Here is a 16,565-nt window from a genome sequence, read left to right on the forward strand (position 1 = left end):
GTGGCAAAAATTTGAACTAAATTTCACACATCGCAACAGCGCCCTCCGGCGGTAGAAAAAGGAACTAAATCTGTGCAAAATTGCTGGCCCTCTGGCGGCAAAAATTAGAACTAAATTTCACACGTCGAAACAGCGCCCTCTGGCGGTAGAAAAAGGAACTAAACCTGTGCAAAATTGCTGGCCCTCTGGCGGCAAAAATTTGAACTAAATTTCACACGTCGAAACAGCGCCCTCTGGTGATAGAAAATGGAACTAAATGCGTGCAAAATTGCTGGCCCTCTAGCGGCAAAAATTTGAACTAAATTTCACACTTCAAAACAGCGCCCTCAGAGGTTTATAATGAAAACTAAATTCGGCTAAGTTCTGTGGTGCAGGGGTATAAGGAATGCCAGGATATAAGAGATGCAGGAATATAAGAAATGCTGTGATTTAGGGTAATCTCCATGAGGCCCTTAAGGAGAAATAAAATAATAAATGATTAGGAAGTGTGGGTCTTGGCCGATAAAGAAGGATAACATAATGAATAACTGAAAGGGGTGAACTTTGACGCATAAAGAGGGATAAAATAATAAATAAGTGGAAAAGGTGAAATGAAAAGGGATGGTCCAGAAGAGGGATGAAATCATAAATGTTATTCTGCTTTGATGAGCTTATTTAATAAACAAAACAAATACATAAAGTGAATTAAATAAAGTTCAGATTGGAAATTAGAGGTACATGTATGTTCTACAATTTGATCCGCATCCCTCGGCTGTCGATATAAGACTGAGGAGGTCACACCTCGTTCTAGGTCAAATTTCTCGTATTGAGAAGTAATTGTTGTGTTTTAAGTTTGATTTTTACGTATACTATGTTTATAATTTATTAAAGATCAAACAGTTATATATATATATATAAATACTTGAAAAAAGAAGTTGTGTACATTGAATAAATAAAATAAGAGGAGATTTTAAGTCAATTAACTAAAAAACTGAGGAAAGAAGTTACGTGCGTTTAATAAATAACTTAGAACGGAAATTGTGTAAGTTAAATGGATAACTCAGAAAAGAAATCAGGTAAATTAAATAATAACTCAGTTGCTTTTTTAAAATGATTTATTTATCAAGACGCATTTATTTATAAAAAATAGAGTCAGAGGGAGTCAAAATTGTGTCTTTTCAATAATTTGTGGGAAGTTCGGTAAAAAATGAACTAAAATATCTCCTGTGAATTAGGCATGATGCCAGCTGGCTCAAGGTATCATACCCAGTGGTGGGGACACCTTCCCCTCCGCTGGCTTAGATCACCATTTTCCCTAGAAGAAGGGTGTGTGTATATATGTATGTATGTACAATACAATATCATGTGAGAAAACAATAACCTGCATTTAATTCACTTATAAACATAACATAAAACATTTATTATAATGGGTAATTGTATAAGGAGCATACTGAGAAGGTTAGAAAGGAAAAGGTGTACTGAAAAGTAATACATTAATTTGTCATAAAAATATGTATACAAACAGAATAAAATGTTTAAAAATAATATGATTGCAGGACTATTATCTTATTGATTGTGGGCCTTGATAATGCAGGAAAAACTTCTGTTTTAAATTGTATTAGCGGTGGTATGTATTGTAATATGTTTTTTTATTGTTATTCTACATTGAGAATTATCTATTAATGTATTGTAATGGATTTAATATGCATATTTTTTAGAATTAGATAAGTCTGTATTACCCACAATGGGATTTCGTACTGTATCTTTAAAATGTAAATCGTATGCGGTAAAAATTTATGACATCGGTGGTAGTTCTCAAATTAGATCTTTATGGCCAAAATATTATAATAGTGTAAGTATTTAATTACAGTATCTCCAACATTATGGTTATATTTTGTATAAATTTAGTAAAACCTTCCTCATAATTACCCATTTAGTAACATAATATTCGTTTGAAATGTCCTTTTTTCTTCATTTTACATCTTTTAGATACATGGTCTTATATATGTGGTGGATGCTAGTGATATTTCTCGTCTTACAGAAAATAAAGTTGTATTTGGTGAATTAATTTCACATGAGTATATTTCAGGAAAACCATTATTATTGTAAGATAATTGAATGTATTTATGCTTGTGTATTTTTGTTTATACACAAAACACTACCTTACATATGCACAATATGCACCAATTAAACTCTCCTAAAAGATATATTTGTATCTGTATGTAGTGGGCATTCATATTGTTAAATGTGTTGTTTATGTTCCTGAGTATTGAAATATTACATTTCATTTCAATATATTTTATAATAGGCTTGCAAACAAACAGGATATAAATGGAGCTATAGATGAATTAGATCTTGTTGAACATTTAGATGTAGAACATGCTGTTAATACTATGAAATGTCCTACAAGAGTGGAAATATGTTCATGCAGTTGTAAGGGAGAACAATTAAAAGATAGTAGCATAGGCATTAAAAATGGATACAGGTATGTGTAATTAACTTTTTACTTGTTAATTTTTTAGCATTCTAAAGAAGCTTAACTTTGTATTAAACAGAAATAAATAATTTGTACAGATGGTTATTGGATACAATAGCAAAAAATTACAGTGTTCTAAATAACAGACTGAAAGGTTCTCAGAATGCTCAAAATGAAAGACATATAGAAGTACAAACTACAACATTGGATTCGCCATCAAAGCTCTCAATTCATTCAAATCCTTTTAAACCAATTAAAGAATTAATTTCAAAAAAGGTAAAACTTCTTATAAACCTTACATGTATTGAGGAAGCTATCATATTTTATAATTATTGTTTATTATTATATATTTTAAACTATCATTTATTATAATTTCAGGAAGTAGTTCCAGCAATAAATATTTCAGAAAATGGTATGTAATATTTACATCAAAATTAACAAATGATTTATTCAAAATATATGAAATGTATTTGTAGGTGTTTTAACAAATGGAAAAAAATTGAAAAATATGTTCATGCATAAAAATAAGACTGCACCACTTACTGTTGAAGAATCTGTTATTGAAATGAAAGATATATCAGAAACTGATAAATATACTACTAGAGGTTTAAGAACTCAGAGAAGTCTGCAAACTTTTTCTCCAACATTAAATCCAGCAGCATTGAATGCAGAATCAAATGCAACTAGATTAAACTTAACCCGTCCATATACAGCTCCAGGGTGTTCACAACATTTTATAAACAAAATAACAGTAATTAATATACCTGGACAAGTGATGCAAGGATGATATTTTTAAGTTTGTATTTAAACAATAATAAGGGACCATTGTAAAAATACTTAAATCGTATAAAAATATAATAATAATAATTTTATTTTACATTGCATTAAGAATGTTTTGTATCTGTTGATTTTACTATATTAATAAAATGTAAAAGCAATTGCATAAACTTATTTTTTATCTTATATATATATAAAGCACAAAGATGGTAAAAAGGTCTCTGAGACTAGCTTAAAACCGTTGCGTTTGTGCGGCTAAGTAGTCAGAGTCAGAGTCAAAAATTACAGAGGTTTTAATTTTTCTACAAAAAGTCTGAGTGGCACATTTTAGCTTCAGGGTCCCTGACACCCCAGGATGATATCAGCACATCAGGGTACATACAACCAGTATAATAATCGTCCTCTAATTTCTTCCCGGAGTTTATTTAATTTACTTTATTTATTTTCTTTGCTTATTAAATAAGCTCGTCGAAAGGGAATAACATTTATGATTGTATCCCTCCTCTGGGCCTCGGCCGAGGACCCCTTGGTGGCGAAAAAGGCGCCTGCCATTAGCGCAACTGGATTTGGGGTCCAAAAATCGTACCTTCGTTCTTCTATTCGACAAGAGCGATTAACAAACATGTCTATAATATCAATTGAAAAAGACGTTGCCAAAAGATTAAATTATAACGATATAATAGTCGTGTTTGCAAATGAAAAAGCGAGAAAAATTACTTTATAAAATATGCTGAACTGTTTTATGTTTTTACCTATACCGCAGTTCACCTATACCTATACCGCAGTTCACCAGAGTCCATAACTGCGAAAAGACCAGTTTTCGTTCTTCGCGCTTCTCCAGTGCGCATCTTCGCCCTGATTGGCGATACTTCCAAACGAAGTGGAAAGCGATTAGCAGAGAGCTCGCTGCGTTCCCCCACCATCTTCCAACCTGCGCGTCGCAGTTATGGACTCTGGTGAACTGCAGTATATGTTTTGTATTTCTTTTATTTTGTCGTCATTGAATATGAATAAAAATTTGTTCTTATTTAGGTTATAGATTATTTATTCATACAAATACCTTGTTATGCAATAAATCATCCTGTTATTTTATATTAAATATGTGAAGGATAGGTGTTTTTATAACATATATCATATCAAAAAATGTTCTTACATGAACTTTATTATGTACCATAAATTTGTACACAAATTCGTGTATACAAAAATTTGGTAAATATATGAACTAGAGAATATATATCAAAGGCTTATAAAATTTATAATATAAAGACATTAGAAAACTTTCGATTATACAATAGCATATAAAACTGCATAAAAAACACTGTATCACGTAAAGCATACATCATCAGCACATATTTATCACAATTTTCAATACTATAAATATTGTAAAGATTTGTATAATATATCTCCTTGAGCAACTACTTTATTAAATATGATATACTAATGTGTTGAAAAATGATATTGAAAGTTGTTATTGTAAGGAACGATATATTTTGTGTAATGTAAAGATCATTAAATTTTCTAAAGAAAATGTTTCACATAAACTACATTACACATACACATATACAAATACGGTAATAAATGTAGTGGCCAAAGTATCAGAAACAGTATCAGATACTATAAAATTACATTAATTAGAATTTAAAAACTACATATTCATATTTTGAAAGACTGTTGTATCACCATTTTAGAAGTTTCCAATCTATCATAATAATGCCATTTTAATTACAAATATAATAATTTTTACGATAATATTAATAGATACTTTTATTCCTTATCTACTTTATTTAGCAATGCCATTTCTCAAACTATGAAGCAACGTAACATTTTATGTTATCAGCAATTCCAAAAGTGTGTGCAAATTGCATTTCTTAATCCATAATTATTTTCTTAACAATAGGTGAAACTTGAATATTCGTTGTAATTGCACCTTATATAATCACAACTACTTTAATCAGGCAAGATTACTAGGTTACTATTACTAAGTTGAAAATATTTCAGTTTTTTTTTTTTTTTTTTATATAAAACGACTATTGCTTGTTGCAAAAAGACACAAGTTTTGTCCTTCTGACTTTGTACAATGTAGTAGTCATTAAATAGATAATTCGTCTTAAGTTGCTTGCATCACAATAATGAAAAAATACCATTTTTTTAAATATGATATTGAAATTGCATAGATAGTATACAAATTACTTATAAAATTTTGTTCATAAAGCAGCAATCACAAAGGCAATCAATTTTACTATATTTATAATGTTCTTTTTTTTTCTTAACTTTACTTTTCATTTGTACTTACTCTGTATCTTATTTGTAATGTGTTGAATATTATCATAATATAATGTTATATGACCACTATTACACTCATTCTATGCAGCTTTCTAATCATTTAAAAATAATTAGGAGTTACATTTAAAAATTTGATCATTATAAATTTCTAGTACAGGTATAAACCTTACAAAACATATATGACTTGTAAGACTTCTTCTTAGCTTAGTATAAAAGTTGTATGCAGCATAAAATCTAATAAGTAGTATTGCTATAATATATTATCTTGTAGTGCAAATGTTGCATAATATAATGGCAGTTTGTGTAAAATAAATGCTATCATTTAAATGCAATACATTTTCAGTCACACCAAATAGAAATTGTACAGGTAACATATTAGAATATAACTTCCAACAATGGTGTGACTTGTACCATACAGATACACACTGTGCAATCTGTATTGCACTTTATAAATTCTTTTGTATATAAAACAGCTATACAATTCCATTTTTTGGAGGTGTAAATTTCACTAAACGAGTTAACATCGAGGTAATGCATGGAATTTGTTTCTGTTGATGCATAGTAATATTGTCCGGAGTATTTGACTCAAAATCAAGAGCGACTCTTTGACAAACAAAAGTCAGCAAAGTTAATAAATCGTAGCGAGTACCGTTTTCACGTAATTCCATGCATAATGCTTGCATGAACCATGAGCCGCGAGTGGTATTTCTCCATGAATAGTAACCTATATAATTAATATAGATTTGTATAATGTGATTAATGTTTATCTTAATGCTTTTCCAAATATTTTTAGAATACGAATTATTTAAAACGAACTACAAAACATAAAATAGAAAATTTAAAAACAATTGTGTTTTCATTTTTACCTGGTATTGTTGAATAAGCAATTAAAAAGTCAGCTTGACTTGGTATACGGAATGTTGAAGCTGGTTGACCGTCAGTTTCTGTACGTTCCTTTAATGTTAAACCACTATCTAATCTATCTCCTTGGCAGGCTTGTATAAAAAATAACTTTGGTTTTCCAGCAAGTGTAGGACATTTATCAGCTGTAAAATGAGCCCAAATGGAATCAGGCTTATAAGGAGTATCATGAGCGTAAAGTAATCCTAATTCTCCATGGCTTAAAACAGCTACAATTAGACAGTCGTGTTGAGAGTGATCCATACCAGAAACTGTAAAAGAAAAATACAACTGTTAATTGATGTTTAATGTCTTTCTGAGCATATGTTAAAATACAAAACATAAAAAAAGCACACATTTATTAAGTACCTCTTTCTAAATTTTTCACTATATCTCTATGAGTTGAATTATGAAAATCATTTACTTCAAAACCAAGACTTTTCAATGTATTAACAAGATTATCACAATCCACATTTGTTCCACATCTCGGTTTAAGATGTGTAACAGTGAAAAATTCATGATTAAAAATCATAGCTAGTCCACGTTTAGCATGATTCATGTTGTAATGTGTGTCATAACGTTCTGTGGGTGCTATTTGTAAGGGACCCACAAGTGGACTGACAGTATTTCTGAAAAATAAAAGAAAAAATGCATGCTTGACATCTAAGTCCAATTAATAGAACAATAACTCATGATAACTAAAATAATTTTAAACTTGAGTATGCTTTTATTAATTAACATTAGTAAAATCATTATTAAGAAATCATTATTAACCTATTATAATAATAAATATAATTCTATTACAGTGGAGAGAGAAATATGTATCAATATGGAAAATGATGCATGTATCATAATGGAATTATCTGATAACATTGTGTGGTTATGAACAAGTATCTTTGTATATAGATTGAACAATACCTGGAACATCCGAACGCATCTCCAACATCATTACTATGTATAATGCTATCATTTACAAGATCACCTTCCATGGTACACATGACTTTAATTTGAAAATGCTCTCCGCAAGGAACAATTTCGTTGTAAAAATACTAATCACAGTAGTTTACTGGTGCAGTGAAACGTAAATATGACGCACACTACAGACAGTGACTACAGATACATAAAGATTGACATGCCTTTATCCTCGTGGGGTTATGATTTCAGGGGGTCTCAGATACCCTTAGATAAAATTAGGTCTATACAAGTCTACATGCAAATAGCACAGTCAGTATAATAATTGCATTGGCGGGTAAACTGTACTTTACTGGACCCAAAATTTTGGACCTTTTTTTTAATCTATAGTTTTTGATGTGTAGAATCCAAAAATGCAAGTCTTAACTTTAGTTATGAGCGTGTAAAGTTAGACACTTTAGTGCCATATTGGCTTCTTGTCCAATGAACGCTGTCGCTAGCTGCGGGCAGACGCATGTGGGTGCCGATCGCTTTAGTGGGTTTGGTCAAATCGTAAATTTGATACTGTCTGAGTTAGTTAGATTTATTCGAAAAACTATTAAGATAATTGTAAGACAAACTTGTATTCATTTCATGCACCTTAGGAGGCCGAACTTCGAATTCCGCGTCGGTAAAACAGTCAACGTTTCATCGAAAATTAGGCTGAACAGAAACTGATTTAAGCGCCACCTCAATTATCGCATGCTATCAACTAACGGCATGCTATGCTACATTACCTTTCGCATACACCTAAATGACACGTGTATGCTACGATAGCTATATGTATAAGTACATAATTAAACAATACTGACCATGCATTCATTATTACTAATTTTCTTTCCGTAAAATTGTAGTTGCAATGTGATACACTTCAGAATCTGAAAGGTTTAGTTCCTGAAAAATATATAACAGAGATTAAATAGAAAAAAACAGTATAAATTTCGCAGCCATTTCGCTCGTATTATTTGCTGCATAATTAATAAATGTACCATAGAAATAATGATACAGTTATTAATTAGTCATCAAATAATAACGATTGCCCAGGTCTCACCACGAGGAGGTTGCTGCTGTTTGGAGACCCACCCTACCTCATCCCATCCACCCTCCATTTATGCAAATTTTTACTTTCATTCAATAATGAATTCCTCTCGAAAATTGTTATAAGAAACATATTTGTTAGTCAACGTAGCGAATTTCTATCAAATGAAAAGCAGAAATTATGTGTTCTGTGAACAAGAGCGAGATCTGGCGTCTGACCAGAGTCATGGATAAAGTCATGGCTTTTCCAATGTACAACGTCTCTGCTTGAAATATCTTTCACCATTGCGTATCAAACAACTTCGTTCTTTCTAAATTCCATATTTTGTGATTTTCTTTTTATTTTATTTTTAACTGACTTCGAAAAGAAGGAGGTAATTAGTCATTTGTAATTAGTCAAAAATCATACAAGTTCCTTTTTCAGGAACTATAAAATTACTATAGTTATACGTTCTATATGGTAATATTGCAATCCCGAAAATACTTTTCTGAATTTAAACTATTGTTTCCCAATTAAAAAATATATAAATCTTTTTATCGTAGCTCTTAGCTTGATATCGCTTTCTAAAAGTTATCTTTAGAAAACGATATCAATTACCAGGTCACACCACATGGAGGTGGCTACGTTAGTGACCCACCCTAAAATCATAAGAACGTGAAACCATTCAAAACATACAACATAAAATAAAAATTTAAACAATACAATCTTGAAATAGAAAATAAAATTAACATCCTAATATCAGAAACAATTGAGAAAATAATAATAATTTAACAATAAAATGCTGTAACGGAAAACATAATTATTAGGATTAGATATACAATAACGTGAAACCATACAAAACAGACAAACTAAAATAAAAATTTAAACAATACAATCTTGAAATAGGAAATAGAATTAACATCCTAATATCAGAAACAATTGAGAAAATAACAATTCAACAATAAAATGCTGAAATAGAAAATATAATTAACAGCCTAATATCAGAAACAATTGAGAAAATAACAATTCAACAATAAAATGCTGAAATAGAAAATATAATTAACATCATAATTTCTGTAAGAATTAACAAAATAACAATTCAACAATAAAATGCTGAAATAGAAAATATAATTAACATCATAATTTCTGTAAGAATTAACAAAATAACAATTCAACAATAAAATGCTGAAATAGAAAATATAATTAACATCATAATTTTAGTAACAATTAAAAAATAATTCAACAATAAAATGCTGAAATAGAAAATATAATTAACATCATAATTTTGATTACAATTGAAATGAAAAATGTCGACAACAGAAAATATAATTACCATTACAATCTCAGAGTATGTTTTAAATAAACAGAACATAATTAAAATAAGAACATGAAATATAGATGATGTGCAAATCAATAAGAAAAGAATAATTTATTTCAATAAAGCAATAAACGAAAAACAAATAGGGGAAATAAAATCGCGAGTTGACCATTCAACGAGCTGGGTATTGAACTCGTAAAATGTCGAGTTCAATACGTCTTGGACGGTATTATTCATACCGTTCAAGGGAAAACACAAAAAATGAAAAAACAAATTAGCGAGCATAGTGACAGAATGACTGTCCATCCGACGATGGAGAGCCATTAGTAGTTCCCCTCTTCTGGGCAAATTTTGCCGGGGCTCTTCAGCATATAGCCTCTTCTTTCTTCGGCAATAGCCTCACAAAAATCACTCGCGAAAATTTTACGTTTGCTCAGACATTTGTAAAAACGTAACATGTAAACGAGCAACGATCCCTTGAATCGCTACTCGCATACCTGCACAATTTTTGCAAATGTCCAAGCACAAGACACTTTTTAATTTCACTTCACTTCACTTCACTTCACTGCACTTTCACTGTAATACTTCATTTTTGTAATCGGGTCTAGTACCACGACTACGACTTACAAACTAATAAGGCTTGGCCTTGAAAAAATCAAGAGAGAATGCTAAATTAATTAATTGATAAATTAATTAAATTGCATTTTCATCTTTTCTCTTGATTTTTGGTTTCCCAACCCCAGATACAAGCTTCTCATGTATTAGAGGAGAATACGAAGAGAAACATGAAAGCTTGCTCTGGCCCTGCCTACTTATAAACTAAACTCAATCACACCAGAAGTAAACTACCTGCCTGCCTATCGCTATATTTAAAAAAGGGCAAAAATCATTCTCACAAAAATTCACTCCACGGTTCTCATACAACCACCCGGGTGCAAAAATGCCTACACCTAGGGAGAACGTCCCGGGACGCCTCCGACACCCGAGTTCAATTCAACTTTCACACTCTAATAAAATCATACCTTTTTGCTGAAATCGACTGACAAATAATAGTGAACATTATGCTAAAGTAATACATTTCATTTTCGTATTCTGTTGAATTATCTAATGTAAAAATTTTTCAATTTATTCTTGATAAGTATTTTATAATGTTATAGTAAGTTAAGCTTGTTAATAAACGATACAAATCCCACATCCTAACCACACACACACATGTGGAACTTCTATCGTGGTTCACTATTGGTTCACTACTTTTGTCAGTCGCCAAAATGTATTACACTTAAAACTAAACCTTGTCCACCGCCCTCCACCCACGCGAGTACATCTAAGTACCCGAATGAGCTTTGGGCATAAAAATGAACAAGGCCAAAGGTATTTTCACCTACCAGTTTTCTTCATGTGTGCTGAAATGCCTAAGCTAAAACGTATGATTAGCAAAAACTAAAGATGATATTCTCACTTTATTAAAAGTAAGAATATCAGCGAAATTTCACGGCTCCGATTTAGTACATGGGCTGGCCCCCACAAGGGGTTTTATTTTTAATAAAAGTGATTCGACTTTGCAAATATAAAGCTTGAAGAGCAAATACAGAAAAGCAAAATTGAGCAACTATGACGCAAACATGGTGCACTGATAATATCAGCTGGCAACGAGGGTTCTTAGGCCCCCTGGACTTGCGCCCGACGCTACATACCACCCACCCCGCCTGGACGTCGTAACGCCAGGACAGGATGCACCCCTTCGCTAAGAGCGCTACCCGCCCATCCAACACGTTGCATCCAACGTGTCAGATTGACGGACGCCCATAGTATAGACAAAAGGACTACAGTTTAGAATATGGTAACATATTTTCATATGTTCCGTATTCTAAAGCTGCGCCTGCGAAGGCCTAGTAATGCATGGGTTTATCTCCCATGAGATGGTGTTTCACGGTCTTATGCCGCGGAATCCTTGTAACTAATTTGATTAAATAAATAAAATATTGGATTGAGTTTAAAAACCAAAAGGATTCCCACCAAATACTAGTCAGTGCATTGTCATATTTACTCTCGCGTTGGAAATTTTTCGCAACACTAATCAAAATAGAAAATCCTGATCTAAAAACATGACTAGTACATAAACCTCTAACGGGCTAATATTTCACTATAATGATGAATGATGAGTGTGAATGATGAGTGTTTAGGGTCGAGAACCGTGAACGTGACAGAATGAATTTGAAGTACGAACGAAGAGCTTTCTGCAATGCTTGAAGAGCAAATACTGAAAAGCAAAATAGAGCAACTATGACGCAAAAATGGTGCACTTCTAATATCGGCTGGCAACGGAGGTTTTCGGGCCCCCTGGACTTACGCCCGACGCTACATACCACCCACCCCGCCTAGGAAAGGATGCACCCCTTCGCTAAGAGCGCTACCCGCCCGTCCAACACGTTGCATCCAACGTGTCAGATTGACGGACGCCCATAGTATAGGCAAAAGGACTGCAGTTTATTAAATGGAACATATGGATGTGCGCCACATTCTAAACTGCGCCTTGAAAGGCCTAGTAATGCATGGTTTTATCTCCCATGAGATGGTGTTCACGGTCTTATGCCGCGGAATCCTTGTAACTAATTTAATTAATTAAATAAGACATTGAGTTTAAAAACCAAAAGGATTCCCACCGAATACTAGTAAGTACACTGTCATAGTTACTCTCGCGCTGGAAATTTTTCGCAACACTAATTAAAATAGAAAATCCCGATCTAGCAACATGACTAAAGGGGAGCTTTAAATTATGCTTGAAGAGCAAATACTGAAAAGCAAAATTGAGCAAATATGACTCAACATTCGTCCACTGCTAATATCAGCTGGCAACGGAGGTTCTTAGGCCCCCTGGACTTACGCCCGACGCTACATACCACCCACCCCGCCTGTTTAAGGCTCTAGGCCCAGGCAGGGTGCACCCCTTCGCTAAGAGCGCTACCCACCCATCGAACACGTTGCATCCAACGTGTCCGAGTGGTGGACGCTCATAGTATAGGCAAAAGGACTTTAAGACAGCTTAGCGTATGGGATGCAACATACTTAAATGTTCCGTACTCTATGGCTGTGCCTGCAAAGGCCTAGTAATGCATGGTTTTATCTCCCATGAGGTGGTGTTCACGGTCTTATGCCGCGGAATCCTTGTAACTAATTTTATCAAATAAAAACCAAAAGGATTCCCACCGAATACTAGTCAGTGTATAGTCATATTTACTTTCGCGCCGGAAATTTTTCGCAACACTACTTAAACTTGAAAATTCTAACGGGGTAATATTTACCCTCGCGTTGAAAATTTTTCGCAACACTACTTAAACTTGAAAATCCTAACGGGGTAATATTTACTCTTGCGTTGAAAATGTTTCGCAACACTACTTAAACTAGAAAATCCTAACGGGGTAATATTTACTCTCGCGTTGAAAATTTTTCGCAACACTACTTTAACTTGAAAATCCTAACGGGGTAATATTTCACTACACAAGGGTATGCGGGTGGATAAACGATTATGTGATAGAGTTCGTGAGGCTGAAGTGCGAATGATGAGTGTTTAGGGTCGAGAACCGTGAACGTGACAGAATGAATTTCAAGTTCGAAAGGGGAACTTTATACAATGCTTGAAGAGCAAATACTGAAAAGCAAAATTGAGCAACTATGACGCAAACATGGTGCACTGATAATATCAGCTGGCAACGAGGGTTCTTAGGCCCCCTGGACTTGCGCCCGACGCTACATACCACCCACCCCGCCTGGACGTCGTAACGCCAGGACAGGATGCACCCCTTCGCTAAGAGCGCTACCCGCCCGTCCAACACGTTGCATCCAACGTGTCAGATTGACGGACGCCCATAGTATAGACAAAAGGACTACAGTTTAGAATATGGTAACATATTTTCATATGTTCCGTATTCTAAAGCTGCGCCTGCAAAGGCCTAGTAATGCATGGGTTTATCTCCCATGAGATGGTGTTTCACGGTCTTATGCCGCGGAATCCTTGTAACTAATTTGATTAAATAAATAAAATATTGGATTGAGTTTAAAAACCAAAAGGATTCCCACCAAATACTAGTCAGTGCATTGTCATATTTACTCTCGCGTTGGAAATTTTTCGCAGCACTAATCAAAATAGAAAATCCTGATCTAAAAACATGACTAGTACATAAACCTCTAACGGGCTAATATTTCACTATAATGATGAATGATGAGTGTGAATGATGAGTGTTTAGGGTCGAGAACCGTGAACGTGACAGAATGAATTTGAAGTACGAACGAAGAGCTTTCTACAATGCTTGAAGAGCAAATACTGAAAAGCAAAATAGAGCAACTATGACGCAAAAACGGTGCACTTCTAATATCGGCTGGCAACGGAGGTTTTCGGGCCCCCTGGACTTACGCCCGACGCTACATACCACCCACCCCGCCTAGAACAGGGTGCACCCCTTCGCTAAGAGCGCTACCCGCCCGTCCAACACGTTGCATCCAACGTGTCAGATTGACGGACGCCCATAGTATAGACAAAAGGACTGCAGTTTATTAAATGGAACCTATGGATGGGCGCCACATCCTAAACTGCACCTTGAAAGGCCTAGTAATGCATGGGTATATCTCCCAGAGATGGTGTTCACGGTCTTATGCCGCGGAATCCTTGTAACTAATTTAATTAATTAAATAAGACATTGAGCATAAAAACCAAAAGGATTCCCACCGAATACTAGTAAGTGCATTGTCATAGTTACTCTCGCGCTGGAAATTTTTCGCAACACTAATTAAAATAGAAAATCCTGATCTAGCAACATGACTAAAGGGGAGCTTTAAATTATGCTTGAAGAGCAAATACTGAAAAGCAAAATTGAGCAAATATGACTCAACATTCGTCCACTGCTAATATCAGCTGGCAACGGAGGTTCTTAGGCCCCCTGGACTTACGCCCGACGCTACATACCACCCACCCCGCCTGTTTAAGGCTCTAGGCCCAGGCAGGGTGCACCCCTTCGCTAAGAGCGCTACCCACCCATCGAACACGTTGCATCCAACGTGTCCGAGTGGTGGACGCTCATAGTATAGGCAAAAGGACTTTAAGACAGCTTAGCGTATGGGATGCAACATACTTAAATGTTCCGTACTCTATGGCTGTGCCTGCAAAGGCCTAGTAATGCATGGTTTTATCTCCCATGAGGTGGTGTTCACGGTCTTATGCCGCGGAATCCTTGTAACTAATTTTATCAAATAAAAACCAAAAGGATTCCCACCGAATACTAGTCAGTGTATAGTCATATTTACTCTCGCGCCGGAAATATTTCGCAACACTACTTGAACTTGAAAATTCTAACGGGGTAATATTTACTCTCGCGTTGAAAATTTTTCGCAACACTACTTAAACTTGAAAATCCTAACGGGGTAATATTTCACTACACAAGGGTATGCGGGTGGATAAATGATTATGTGATAAAGTTCGTGAGGCTGAAGTGCGAATGATGATTGTGAACGTGACAGAATGAATTTCAAGTACGAAAGGGGAACTTTATACAATGCTTGAAGAGCAAATACTGACCCCCCTGGGGGCCAGCCCATATACTAAACTGATGCCAATTTCACGAGTAAAATCGGAAAAACGTTTCAATTTCAAGAGCGATTTCGTTATCAAAGTACGTAATTATAATAATTAATAGTATTCATGCTTATTACTTTGATATTGAAATCCGCTCATCGCGAAATAAATTCTTGTACATATAAAAAAGAAAGTGTATTGTGAAGTCGGAGGGTCATCCGACTTCTCTACATTTTTAAACTCGAAATCTATGTATGTAAATATGTACAAGAAAACCCTATCCTGAACTAAGGCATAAAATACACAAAAAAGCAATTTGCACGATTATCATTGTATAAAATGATACAGTGATATTCGTGGGTCACTATGCTCGCTCAAAAAATAAAAATTACAACCAATTCCCGTGTCGCTACGGACCATTCGTCCTACGACATGATGGGAACCGGAGGAACTTTAAAGCATGCGACTCACCGATCGTTGACTTGCACCACTGCACTCGCCACGCATTTTATTGTTAGATTGACCCATAGCTCGTCTGTTGGCTCGTCAAAGAAACGGTATCCCTACTAGCCAAAGCACTCATCTGTAAGCATAAAAATCACGATTCTTGAACGATATATGTTTTCTCTCAATTTGTTGTAGTTACTATGCTAATACATAGGATAATTCAAAAATATGCATGCAAAACTATATGGGAATAGCTACACCATAAAACACGGCAAAACACATGCAAATACATCCCAAAACACTTGAAGATCAAAACCATAGAACACTATAAAATATTTGCAAAATTATAGTAAAAAACCTACTAATAAATCCGTATAAATACGTCAAAACACAAAGGGTACTACTCCATAAAACCCACTAATAAATCCGTATAAATATGCCAAAACACATAGGGTACCACTCCATAAAACCCACTAATAAATCCGTAAATATATGCCAAAGCACAAAGGAAACCACACCATAAAACACAATAAAGCACATGCAGGTACATGGGGTACCACACCACACAGCACACTAATGCACTTGTATAAAAATGTCAGAACACATGGGTGACCACACCATAAATCGTACTAATATATCCGTATAAATATTCCAAAACATGGGAAACACTATAGGAAACACCATAGGAAACACCATAGGCACACACAGTAACACTTATGATAACACACTGATAAATCCATGGACGAATATCCATAGTGTCAACCCGTACCGGTATATGTTTGACAGCTCGATCCGTATCCTTCAGCGGTCGCGATAAGACTGACTAGATTTGACCTTCCTCCAGGTCGCG

At 34.4% G+C, this 16,565-nt stretch overlaps 2 protein-coding genes across 5 annotated transcripts; one reads left to right on the plus strand and one right to left on the minus strand.

Moving 5' to 3' along the window:
- Positions 1-1,259: 1,259 nt before the first annotated feature.
- On the plus strand, positions 1,260-3,341 carry LOC117601456 (ADP-ribosylation factor-like protein 2). 2 transcript variants are annotated; one of them, XM_034318186.2, is made up of 8 exons: positions 1,260-1,437; positions 1,536-1,606; positions 1,698-1,831; positions 1,969-2,084; positions 2,288-2,464; positions 2,554-2,731; positions 2,834-2,867; positions 2,932-3,341. In XM_034318186.2, the coding sequence occupies exons 1-8, from the start codon at positions 1,406-1,408 to the stop codon at positions 3,240-3,242; spliced, it is 1,053 nt and encodes a 350-aa protein (XP_034174077.1). In that variant the 5' UTR covers positions 1,260-1,405; the 3' UTR covers positions 3,243-3,341. The 2 variants fall into 2 exon arrangements, with proteins under 2 accessions (XP_034174077.1, XP_034174076.1); XM_034318185.2 differs by having other exon boundaries at positions 1,260-1,464; positions 2,932-3,340.
- Positions 3,309-7,803, minus strand: LOC117601419 (caspase-1). 3 transcript variants are annotated; one of them, XM_034318123.2, is made up of 5 exons: positions 7,334-7,803; positions 6,785-7,044; positions 6,382-6,687; positions 4,007-6,239; positions 3,309-3,828 (listed from the first exon to the last, which is right to left on the minus strand). In XM_034318123.2, exons 1-4 carry the CDS (start codon positions 7,411-7,413, stop codon positions 5,989-5,991), a joined length of 897 nt encoding a protein of 298 aa, XP_034174014.2. In that variant the 5' UTR covers positions 7,414-7,803; the 3' UTR covers positions 3,309-3,828; positions 4,007-5,988. The 3 variants fall into 3 exon arrangements, with proteins under 3 accessions (XP_034174014.2, XP_076544724.1, XP_076544723.1); XM_076688609.1 differs by having other exon boundaries at positions 3,985-6,239; XM_076688608.1 differs by having other exon boundaries at positions 3,309-3,858; positions 3,950-6,239.
- Positions 7,804-16,565: the final 8,762 nt, after the last annotated feature.

This window comes from Osmia lignaria, chromosome 6 (genome assembly GCF_051020975.1).
Source record: "Osmia lignaria lignaria isolate PbOS001 chromosome 6, iyOsmLign1, whole genome shotgun sequence".
Lineage (NCBI taxonomy): Eukaryota > Metazoa > Arthropoda > Insecta > Hymenoptera > Megachilidae > Osmia > Osmia lignaria.

What these genes read in the sequence shown, in the direction of transcription:
- LOC117601456 (XM_034318185.2), top strand. Translation starts at nt 1,406, where the DNA reads ATGGGTAATTGTATAAGGAGCATACTGAGAAGGTTAGAAAGGAAAAGG. An exon ending in AGGAAAAGGTGTACTGAAAA is followed by an intron (nt 1,465 to 1,535) that starts GTAATACATTAA and finishes ATATGATTGCAG; the next exon opens with GACTATTATCTTATTGATTG. An exon ending in GGCCAAAATATTATAATAGT is followed by an intron (nt 1,832 to 1,968) that starts GTAAGTATTTAA and finishes TACATCTTTTAG; the next exon opens with ATACATGGTCTTATATATGT.
- LOC117601419 (XM_034318123.2), bottom strand. Translation starts at nt 7,413, where the DNA reads ATGTGTACCATGGAAGGTGATCTTGTAAATGATAGCATTATACATAGT. An exon ending in GATGCGTTCGGATGTTCCAG is followed by an intron (nt 7,045 to 7,333) that starts GTATTGTTCAAT and finishes TTTATTTTTCAG; the next exon opens with AAATACTGTCAGTCCACTTG. An exon ending in AGTGAAAAATTTAGAAAGAG is followed by an intron (nt 6,688 to 6,784) that starts GTACTTAATAAA and finishes TTTCTTTTACAG; the next exon opens with TTTCTGGTATGGATCACTCT.